The 11,629-nt window shown below is 58.0% G+C and overlaps 1 protein-coding gene across 1 annotated transcript in view; it reads left to right on the top strand.

The window, feature by feature from the left end:
* Positions 1-2,700: 2,700 nt before the first annotated feature.
* Positions 2,701-11,629, top strand: part of LOC101630144 (corticotropin-releasing factor receptor 1) — a 22,967-nt gene continuing 14,038 nt past the window's right edge. The window contains exons 1-2 of the mRNA XM_004684062.2: positions 2,701-2,800; positions 10,566-10,685. Of these exons, the coding sequence (XP_004684119.1) occupies positions 2,701-2,800; positions 10,566-10,685 (220 nt within the window). The remainder of the gene's footprint in view (positions 2,801-10,565; positions 10,686-11,629) is intronic.

Raw genomic sequence — 11,629 nt, 5'->3', positions numbered from 1 at the left:
GTTTGGGCTAGTTAAAGTCAGTCCAAACTGGTAGGTCTGGTTAGATCAAGATGGAACTACTTGCAGCCAATTTGCAGCCAGTTGGATCCTGTTCGGGCTGGTTGGAGAAGTTCAGAGCTGGTTGGATCCATCTGGAGATGGTTACACCCAGTTCCAGCCAGCTGTAGCCAGGGTGGGCCTGGTTTGAGTTGGATCAGGATAGTTCCAGTAGTTCCAGCTGGTTGCATCTGGTTGGTACCAGTTTGAGCCTATGGTTCCAGATGAAGCTAGTGCTAGCCAGTTCCAGCTAGCTATAACCAGGTGTAGCCAGTGGAATCTGGTTTAAGCTGGTTTGAGCCAGTTACAGCCCCCTGGATACAGTTGGAGCCTGTTCGATCTGGTTGGATGGGGTTCAGGTCAGCTGGAGCCATTTGGAACCAGCTTCAACCACTGGAGCCATGTGGAGCAGGATACACTGGTTCCAGCTGGCTCTAGGCCATCGCAGCCTGTTCCAGCTGGCTGGAGCCAGTTGAATCAGCATGGAGCAGGTTCAAATCGGTCATAGCTGGTTGGAGCCTACTGGATCCGGTCTACTTGGTTGGTGTCATTTGGAACTGGCTACACCAGCTTCAAACTGATGGCAGCCTGTCGGGGCTGATTGCCTCTAGGTTGAGCCAGTTAGATCCAGTGTGAGCCAGTTGGATCTAGTTGGGCCTGGTTGGATCCGGCTGGACACAGTGCAGACTAGTTGGATCTGGTCAGGCCAGTTGGAGCCACCTGGAGCTGGCTGAAGTTAATTGTAGCCAGTTGGTGCTGGCTGGAACTAGTTGAAGCCAGTTGAGTGGAGCCCAGACTGGAAGAAACCATATTAGCTGGGTGAGGATGAGGTGAGGGAGAAAGTTTCTCCTCAAGCCGAAGATTCCAGGGGGCGCCCAAATTCTCGAGATAATTCTCTAATAATATTAGAATGTTAGCAGTAATTTTCATCCGTTTGCCCTAAGTTCCAATTTGGCCCAATCCTGCTACTGACTCTTTCTTCTATAACAGAAGATTTTACTGACCAACCATTGATTTAGACACTGTGTAAATTTCTGGCACACAAGTTCACAGCTCTATGCGGGGGTGAGGGGACAGGAAGAAAGAGCAGGGGGGCAAGGAGGTTATGTGGAGAGTGGCCCTCCCGCGAGGCTCACTAGCCCAGAGTCTGGCTACCGAACAGAGCCCCGCCTACACCGAGTACCCGTCCTGGAGGAAAGGGCTGCTTACAAGGGGAACCCAGGTCCCCACATGTTTCTTTATCCTCGTGAAAATCAAATCCCTGAAGAAAGAACTGCCTCTCCTACATCCCATGACTAAATAAAACCACCAAGTTCCAATCAATCAACATGACTGTTGAGAGCTTATTGTGACCCGAGACTCAACGTGGTTCCCTAGTTTGCTCCGACATCTGAGTGCAGTGAATCCTGTGCTTGTGTGGGGTGCCGCTCGCTGCACTGCCTCCTTCCTCACCCTGGGCCGTGTCAGCCTGGGCGAGGGACTGCTCCTGTCTTCCCAGGGGAGGTGACCAAGGGACAGATGGTCAAGCACCTGCCAGGGCCACACAGGGAGACCCAGGCCTCTTTGGCTAAATTCATGGAGAGAGGCCTCTCCACGGAGGGTAGTGAGGGGTTAAGTCTCAGCGCTATCACCACAGCCGACTGAGTTTGAGCCTGACCCCAGAGGTGACCCCATGGCACAGCAGACCTCTCCTGTCCCTCCCGCTGCTCCCCTCAACAGTGGGTTTCAGTCAGTCTGACAGTTCTGCTCCCCACTCTGTCTCTGGTGAATCCTCTCACCTCCTCCCACCTTTGGCTTACACCCCAGCCCTTGTATGCATAAATAAATAAAAATAAATCTTAAAAAATAAATAAATTCATGGGGAAGGTAGTGGCCTCACAAGAGGGGACACAAGGATGATGGGGACCTTACTTGACGAAAGGTCAGGGCCCAGGTGTGGGCCCACATCATTCTCCCCCCCAGTGGGCTGAAGCTCTGGAATCAGGATGACAGGGGGGCGGGGAAGGAGGGAGGGGGCAGAAGTCCTCTCTGGAGTAAGCAGTCGTCTCCCAGCCACGCTCAACACCCCTCTCTGGGCCTGGGTTTCCTCGTCTGCATGGGGACAGCCGACCAGCCCGAGGTGAGAGTTAAGTGCCATCGCGATGGAAAGCGCTTGATAAGCTCTGAAGCGGATGTGTAGTGACTGGTAATAGAAGCAGCTCATCCAAGAAGAGGCCACCAGCGCCTTCCGGCAGGAGGGAGGGCGGCGAGTGTGCTCCTGAGGGCCGGTGAGCCCCCGGCGCCAGGGCAGGCGGAAGGACAGTCCCGCGCCGTCTGAGTGTGAGAGCGTGGGAAGGCGTGTGAGAACGAGTGTGTGAGCGAGTGTGCGTGCAGGGTGTGTCGGGGGGTGTGTCTGGTGGGACACGGCCCAGCCATGCTCGCGGTCCCACAGGCTGGGGGCGTCGTCGCAAGCAGCACCCAGCCCAGGGAGAGCAGTCAGCTCTGCTCCTGGAAACTGAGCTCCTGCTGCCCCCAGCCTGGGCAGTTCCAGGCCAAGGGCACACGGGGTGGGGGCAGGAGGCAGGGAGGCTGGAAGGGGTGTCTGGGAAGAGAGGTGTGAAGAGAAGAGCAGGGAGGCGGGAGGCGGCAGCCAGACCGCACAGGACAGCTAACTGTGTCCCCCGCATGTGCCCACAGGCCCTCCTCCTCCTGGGGCTGAACCCCGTCTCTGCCTCCCTCCAGGACCAGCACTGCGAGAGCCTGTCCCTGGCCAGCAACTTCTCCGGTGAGTGCTTCCACCCCTCCCTCGCCGGGATTCCCACCCCCATGTCTCCTGGGTCCACCAGAGCCGTGACCAGGCAGGAGTCCCAGGTTTCGTCTCCAGGTCTCCAGTGAGTCACCAAATCTCCTTGAAGTGCCAGGAAGCTCTTGAGGGTGTGTGTGAGGCTGGGAAGGAGTTGTGATGGGGGGGGGGGTCTGTGTGCTTGCCACGCAGCTATCCTCCCCCCTCCGTGGGGGCATCATGGGACAGAGCCTGGCTGGGGCTCAGGGTGTCAGCAAGGAAGCAAGGGCCTTCCCTGCTGTTCACCGAGCCTCAGCCTCGCTGGTTATGCCAACTCCGGGCCAGGCACTCTCGGAAAACGTGGACCATGTTAACCCAGCCTTCACCATGGCATTCTGATAGGTACTTTGCCCTCACTTTGCATACAAGGACACTGAGGCACAGAGAACTAACGAGCGCATGCGCCCTGGCTTCTGCGTGCTGGTTCCACACAAGGCAGGGGCGTGGGGGTCAGTAGGGGTTCACATATTTTGTGAGTCAGAGCTGGCAGGTGGAGACACGGTGCACCACAGGAAGGCAGAGGCCCACCCAGCCTCTGAGCTGGGCCTGGGGAGAGGCTGCTTCACTCAGAGCAGCTGCCATCAGGCCTGCTGCCCCTTCAGTGGGGTGGGGGGTGCAGGCAGTGGACAGGACCCTGGGCTTGGAGAAGGCCAACTGGGTTCCCACCTCACAGCGATGCCCGTTTGTCCTGGCACAGGGATGAACATGCCATTGACCCCATGAGCCTCAGTTTGCCCACTTGTAAAGCTGGGGTGGAGTGAGGATGACACCTGTCTCAAGAATGTTATGATTAAATGCACTAAGTTTTGCAGCAAAGTTTCTCAAGCTACCGCATCAATACCCCTGCTGGGAGTTGTGTATCACTGCCGTTAACCTCAGCAGGCTTTAAACATGCTTTCAGAGAACTGGAGGAGGGGAAGCCACTTGCCAGGAGTTGCTCGGTACAACGGAAGTGGCGGGGAGTGTGGAGGCAGGAAGCCATTCCCGAAAGAGCAGATTTCGAGCTGTGCCTCTGATTGTGGATGGGAGGGAAGAGCCAAAGCCAGAGGACCAGCAGATGGAGGGCAGCGAAGGGGTGAGACGGGAGGTGCAGAGCCTGACGGTACAGTGGGCGCTGGCCTGGAGGATACAGCGGCTGCAAAGTTGGCCAAGCTGGGTCCTGGGGCCTGGGATGTCCTTGAGCAAGTCTGGAGTTCTAGCAGAGAGAGCTTGGGAGCCAGAAGTCCTGCTCAGAGGCTGGGCCCGTGAGGAAGGGCCCCGCCTGGGCCAGGTGAGGCTCCGTCAACTTGCCGTCTGTGCTTGGGAGGAGTGACCTCCCTAAGCCTGCAGGTATCACCTGCCCTTGGAGGCAACAGGTCATGATGCATGGGGTTCGTTCCCCTACCCCAATCTGGCCCAGCTGCCTGACTTCGTGGCGCACCATCCATCAGCCCCCATGGCAGCCTCTGGTTTCGGGCGATTTGCTTCTGACAAGACCACTCGGTGCTGGCGGAGACAGATGGCGAGGCCGGGTGGAGACCGGGGCAGCGGGATGGGTGTCTGGCCGGGGTGGCTGGCACTGAGCCGGAGCCTTTGGGCGCCTCTCTCATGCCAGGTGCCAGGAGCCAGGAGCAGGATGAGGGCGCGTCTCCAGGGTCTCGGCTCCATCATGTGGCAGGTCACAGACTTGGCAACTCATAAAATCACGGCATGAATGTAACGAGATAACGCTGACAAAATGACAATTCTCCTATGTCAGTTGTCATATGACAGAATTCAATTTTTCCATCTCAGTTGCCATCCCCTTGGGTAATTAGTGATAGCTGGCATTTCTTTAGCGCCCACTGTGTCTCAGACCCCATCTTTAGTATCACAATCATTCAGTCATCAAAACAATATTGTCACAAACTATTTATAGAAGCCAAAGGAAAGATCAGAGAGGTTAAGGAACTTGCCTGAGCACACACAGTTACTAGGCAGCAGCCCCAAGATTTGGACCTGACTCCAGCCTTTCCCACCACTTCCGTGGCCAGTCAGAGCCACCGGGGGCCAGGGCCCAGTGTGGTCACTCATCTGGGGTGCAGAGCTTCCGCTGCAGTTTCCTCTGCTCCAGTTGGGCTTGTACGCAGCCCCCGATTTTCCTCAGCACCTGCTCTGCGCCTGGCCCTGGAGGTTGGGATTGCAGTAGTAAGAGCCGCAGGCCCCAGGACAGGCCCCGGCCACTGGTTCCAATGAATCACACCCTACAAAGGCATTTTTCTTTTCTACCCAAAGAGGCAGCTCAGCCACAAAGTAACGGCCCAAAGAGCAGGCCTTTGCCTGCCCTCAGCTTCCCTGTCCTTGGCTCTGCCCATTCACGCCAGCAGCCCCTTCCTCTGCGTGAGCAAGCATGTGTGTTTCGGGCACCGCCCACCTGGCTGCTCCTGCTCTGGGCAGCCTTGGCCGTCGCCTCCCCGGGCTTACACCAAAGAAGGGCCCGGCTTCCCAGGCGCAGGGCTGCTGCCGGGAGCCCACCTACTCCGTTCACTCAGCAGCCCCGATGCGAGACGCAGGTAACCGGAACAGGAGCCAGCCTCCAGTTTCCCTCCGAAATCATCCACCACAGAGGACTGCCGTGTGCTTTTGGGCCCTGAACTGAACCAGAAGAGCATCCACTTGGGGAAATGGGGAAGAAACCAGGGCCCAGTGGCACACAAGCATTAAACAGGCCACCTTCAAAGGGTTCTTATCTGTTGTCGAAACAGGGCCCCCAATCAGCAGGCGCTGCCCCCCACCCGAGGCCAGCAGGAGCCCTCTAGGCCACTCCCCGATCCTCAAGCTTTGGGCAGCCTGCCCACAGTGCTCCCACGAGCCCTCCTAGTGTGGGTTCTGCACATCTGCTTTGCATGTGGGTTGGAGGACGATGCAGGACCAGTTTAGTGCATTACCCAACCCATTTGACTCCCCCCAACCCCCCGCAAAGACCCTGAGGAGCCTAGCGGCTCCATGACAGGCGTGCCACCGAGCCATAGAGGTCTCTGCACGGAGCACACACCTGCCTCCCGCCCTTGCACCTGTGGTCCCTCTGCCTGAGCTCTCCCCCCCCCATCCACATGCCCCTCCCTCCCCTGTGGGGTCCCTGCTGGCAGCTTAGTCTTCAGAGACCGCCAGATTAAAGAGGCTCTCGCATCTGTCTGTGCTCCTCACTTTTTCTCCACAGTATTTCTCGCAGCTTAATGGATATCTCTGTCTCTTTGTTTACCGTTCCTCTGCCCCACCAAGGGCAGGACATTTATTTTATTCCTTACTGTCCTTACTGTATCCCAGCGCACCCCCAACTCCCAGAAAACTTCTTAGGTGGTTGGTATAACCCTGTTGAGTAAAGAGCACAGTCATGACTCTCCGCACCTGTTATTTAGTGGACCCGGAGCTGCGGGGGGGGGGCGGGGCAGCGGCTCTTACAGCCAGGCTTTGTGCTGTGCCTGCTGAGTCTGTCTGGCTAGTTGCAACCCTAACTTCCTCTGGTCCCAGCCCCTCCTCCCCACAAACTAGGATGCCCAGATCGGGGGGGAAAAAATGCCCAGGACAGCAGAAGAGGCCAAGCGCCCTGTCCGAGGGCACTGACCGCAGGTCCTTGCAGCCCCAGGCGGAGCGGCATGGACACTCCTCCCCACGCCCTCGCCTCGGAAATGATTTTTCTGTGTACCTCTCTCGTGGCCTTTTCTGCTTCTTCCTTTGTATTCTCAGTGCCTTACTTCCTTCTAGTCCCTCGTGGCCTTTTCTGCTTCTTCCTTTGTATTCTCAGTGCCTTACTTCCTTCTAGTCCCTCTCCTTCTTGAACACTTGGCTCCCTGCCGTCCCAGCCCCCCTGTTTTCTTCTGGAAGAGTGGCTGAGTGGATTGAGTGGTCGGAATATGTAACGCACAGGGCCCTCCGGTTGCCGGGATAAGCAGCGTCTGCCAAACGTTGGCTTCCCGCCCTCCCCTCGCCAGTCCTGTATAGACCCTCCGGGTAGGAGGCGCCGCCTCCGAGTCTGCCAGCTCCCCAGAGACAGGTGTCCTGGCACGAGCGCTGACATCCTGCCCTGGCGCTTCCTGCTGCGGACACGCTGCCGGAAGCGCGGGGGCTCGAGGCAGGGTGGCAGAGGGGTCCGGGCGCCGTGTCCCCCGCCCGCAAGCGCGGCCGCCCTCCCTGCGTCCACGGCCCTTCCATTGCTCCTCATTCCCGCCCTGTCTTTTCCTCCCCTGAGCGCCCCCTAAAACCTCATGACCGTCCCACTACTGAACTTCCAGGCCTCGTTTCTTTTTTTATTTTATTATATTATTATTATTTCTAATATAATAGTTTATTTTTACATCATTTTGTACCTTTTTTTTTTTCATCTCAATTGTAATCCCCATGCCAGGCCTTGTTTCTTGTCGGAGCCACAGCTGCTGACTGACCCCGCCCCCCACCGCCGCTGGCCGCGCCCCTTTCTGACCCCCCTCGCCCCGCCCACCAGGCTCCCCAAGCCCTGGACTGACCTATGGCCATTTTTTAAAATATATTTATTTATGCATACAGATCTGGGGTGCAGGTCAGAGGTGCAGGGGGTGAGAGGGTCCACCAGAGGCAGAGCGAGAACAAGCAGATGGACCGAAATGCGCTGGAGACAGGAGAGGTCTGCTGTGCGCTGTGGGCCACTCCCTGGTGGGGTGGGGATTGAACTTTCGCTGAAGCGGCTGTGCTTTACCCCCTTGCGCCACCAGGGAGGGCCCCTGGGGCCATTTTTCCCGCCTGAGGAGGGAAGGATGACCTCCTGACCGCCCGTCATTCTGGCTGCTGGCCTCCCTCCCTCTCATCCCGATTTGCGTTCCTCCAGAATTCTCCGGGCAGAGCCTTGATGAGCATTCAAAACCCGCTCTGCCTCTCTCTGTCCGTGAGAAGTTAGGTTAACAGCGTGGCTGTTTGGGCCCCGGATTCCCTATCCGTGAAACAGAGAACTCGCTCCCATGTTCGCAGGTGGCGTGAGACCCACAGTAGTGCCCGGGGTCCCGGCCCTGTGGGCGGGTCAGGGCTCCGGCCTGGTCCGGGTGCCTGGGCCAGGTCCTGTCTTGCCTCTGTGCTCAGCTGAGCCGGCGGTGGAGAACTGTCCAGGGCGGAGACCGGGAGAGGGTAAGAAGGACAGCTGTTGCCGCATGGACCGAGAGGAAGGCACACATGGCACCCCATCTGGTGTCCCAGCGCTGCTCGGAGAGGCCGAGGGCCAGCCAGCGAGCGAGTGACCTCCAGATGCCGCTAAATGAGACGTGATATGTTAGCACCCGGCACGTGCCTGACCGTCCTCAGGAAACGCTGTTCCTTGGCTGCCTTCGGCGACCCCTGCCTCTGTTGGCGAGAAGTGTGGTCTAGTAGAAAGAGCTCTCAACTTGGAGTCCAAAGCCCTTGGCTGTGAGTCTTGCTTCCTCCGCTCCCTGGGTCATGACAGGGGCGTGTCACTTACCGCCCCTGGGCCTCATTTCCTCATCTGTAAAGGGGCCGGTGGCTCTGCAGGCTGGAGGAGGACCAGTGACACGCGTGCAGGCGGGCTCTGCAGAAGCAGCACGACCGTCATGCCCCAGCTCAGCGCTCCCAGGGGCAGGAGTCTCACCTGGCCGCCCTAGCCACGCGTGCCTCCCCCAGCCCCCGCCCAGCACCATCCCGTGACGCCGTGCACAGAGACCCCGGGACCCAGGCCCGGACCTGGCCCACCCCCGCCGCCTGGCCCGGCACCTCCTCCTGTCCGTTAAGGCCGGTCCAGATTCCTTTCTCTTTCATTTAAACCACTCGGCATCAAGGTCTCTCTGCCCCTTGAGCCCTGATTTGCACAAATGACCCATGAGTAGCTTTGATTAGAAAGAAAAACCAGCATTTGGTCAGAGCTCAGGGCTGCCCTGCCCCTAGCAGGGAAAGGAAGCCGGTTTACCCCAGCACTGTTTCTGGACAGACTGGGGACCGGCTAATCTGGGGAGAACAAGGCCAGGCCCCAGCCGGGCTCGGCAGGCGCTGGAGCCCCCACCCCCACTGCCTCATGGTTCTCCCGGCTGTCTCTGCATCCTGCACCAGCCGCAGTGATTAACCCTCTCCCTCCACCGTGGGCTCTCAACAGTGGGGCGTCGAGGAGAGCCAGGAAAGTGCCAGGTCTCCCCACTCTGTGGAGACCAAAACTGCCCCTCCCTCCCCTCCTGAGGTGTGTTCACTCTGCTGCCCATGCTGCGTGCGAGTGCTTGCGCACACACACACACACACAACACACACCCAAACACACATGCACACAAACACCCAAACACACATGCACACATGCACACACACAAACACCCAAACACACACACACACAAACACCCCCACACACACACCCAAACCCACACACACAAAAACACCCAAACACACACACATGCACACACCCAAACACACACCCAAACACACACACACAAACACCCAAACACACACATAAAAACACCCAAACACACACACAAACACACACACAAATACCCAAACACACACACACAAACACCCAAACACACACACACACACACACAACTGCACGCTAAGGCGCTCTTTAAGAACAAAGATTTGGAAGGGGATTTGACATTTTCTTTCTAGTTCAGTGGTTTCCACCCTTTTTTGAGTCACAAACCCCTTTGAGAACCTAAGGAAAATGGTGGGCTCCTCTGCTAATTTTAAAATATATGTATAGATCCCCCCAAATTTTTTCATTTAATTCCAGTGTCTTTATAAATCCTTAAAGCATCTAGTGGACTGAGATGAACAATTTTTAATCTTGCATTCTTTCTTTTTTTTTTAAGATTTATTTATTTCTGCATACAGAACTGGGTACAGGCCAGAGGTGCGGGGGCGGTGAGAGGCTTCACCAGAGACAGAGTGGGGAGCAGAGCAGGCAGAATGACTGAAACATTCTCCGGAGGGGAGCAGCGGGCAGGTCAGGAGGGGCCTGCATGCCATGTGGGTCACTCCCTGGCCGGGGATCGCACCTGTGCTAAAGCAGCTGCAGCTCTCTCCCTCCGTAGCGCTGTGCTTTCACCCGCTGGGCCACCAGGGCGCATTGTTTCATTTCATTATGGAGAGGGCTACAGAAGCACAGCGGAGGCAAGTGATTTGCTCATAATCACACAGCAAATTAGTAGCAGAGCCCAATCTGAGCCCAAGTCTGAGTTCCAGACTTCGGGTCCCACGTCCTTTTCGCTTGCGCAGGTGGTGGCTTTTCTCCCACGGTCCCCTTCTCTGTGCTCCTTTCCTAGGGTCCAGTACAAACAGGGTAGGTTCGGTCAGTGCTGTTGCCAGGCCAGCTGGACGCTGGAGCAAGTTCATTTGGCTCCTGCAGGGCCAGAGCAGTTGTGGTTTGGGGCAGGGACTCCTGGAGGGACAGGGGCAGGCTTGCCTAGGACTAGTCCGGGCCGTCCAGGCCGTGACGTCTCAATCCACACCGAGTGAAATGTCCTCGGGCTTGACCGTGTCCGGCCTTCCTCCAAATGCCACTCAGGACCTCAGCTTTTATACCAGCGTCAACTGTTACTCTCTGCTCCGGAAGGAGCCCACACGGGCTCCCCAGTGCCACAGCACGAGGCGCTCTGTCTTCTCCGCAGGATGAGCTCATCTGTGCCTGGTCACTGCTCCTGACCGGTCCCCAGTGGGCCTGTGAGTGGGCCCTGGGGAGGTGGTTAGGCACTGGAGCGGGGTCTGGCCCTGCCTCACGGGCCATCTCTGCCCCTAGGACTGCAGTGCAACGCATCCGTGGACCTCATTGGCACATGCTGGCCCCGGAGCCCCGCGGGGCAGCTGGTGGTACGACCCTGCCCTGCCTATTTCTACGGCGTCCGCTATAACACTACAAGTGAGTGCTGGGGAGCCGGGGAGGTGGGGCAGGGCGGGGAGACCTGGGGCTTTGGGGGGTGGGGAATGACAGTGACCATGACCACAGTAGTGACAGTACCTTTCATGGGCACAGCCACCGTTTGCCACAGGCCAGCTCTGTTCCCTGCTGGGCACTCTGCTCAGCCTGTGGATTCTCACGACACCCCAGGGTCCTCATAGACGACCTCATAGAACTTAGGCCTCCGGGCTGACAGGCTAGGAAGCTTCCCCCTGGCCGCTAGCCGCGAAGAGGGGAGGCTGGGCCTGGCATCTGTGTCTGTCTCACACTCCACCGCGGTGGGCACAAGGTGCGGGCATGAGGCCAGCCAACCCCGGGATGGAGGGCAGGACTCAGCTCCCCAACTTAGTGGTTGAGAACCCTGAGTTCAGAGAGGTCACGGGGCTGCTCGGGGCCCTCCAGCCAGGTGGGGCTGCTTTAGACCCACAGCGAGGGGTGTGTCGTAGACCCACAGAGGTGTGGCAGTGGGGGAGGGCTGACCCAGGGTCTGCTGGACACTTGATCCCCACGTAAACACCTCGCTCCCCTGAGACTCCCCAGGCCCTGAAATCCACCTCTGGGCTTTGCAGCTCCTTGCTATCCCACCTGTCACCCTCCAAATTAATTTGCTTTCAGCTGTCAGTGACTCATCCCTGCTTATCGAGAGAGCAACAGCTGTGGCCCAGGGGCCCTGACCTGTCTTGGGTGAGGGGGCCCCTGAGTGAGCCCTTAGGGTCTGAAGGGCCTGAGCTCAGCACCCCAAGAGGGACCTAAGGGGACCACAGACACTGGGCAGTTGCTGCGGGACCGTCACAAAGCCGCTCTTCTCTCTCTGGCCCTCTGGGCTCTCAGGCCTGCTCATTGGAGATCCAGAGGGCCTGTGACCTGGCTTCTGAGGCTCCATCCCGCTCAGGCCTCCCCACCCC

The sequence above is a fragment of the Condylura cristata genome, unplaced genomic scaffold (genome assembly GCF_000260355.1).
Source record: "Condylura cristata isolate star-nosed mole 26May11 unplaced genomic scaffold, ConCri1.0 scaffold00017, whole genome shotgun sequence".
NCBI lineage: Eukaryota > Metazoa > Chordata > Mammalia > Eulipotyphla > Talpidae > Condylura > Condylura cristata.
Note: the sequence above shows the minus strand (reverse complement) of the source record. Positions and strands in the feature narration are given on the sequence as shown.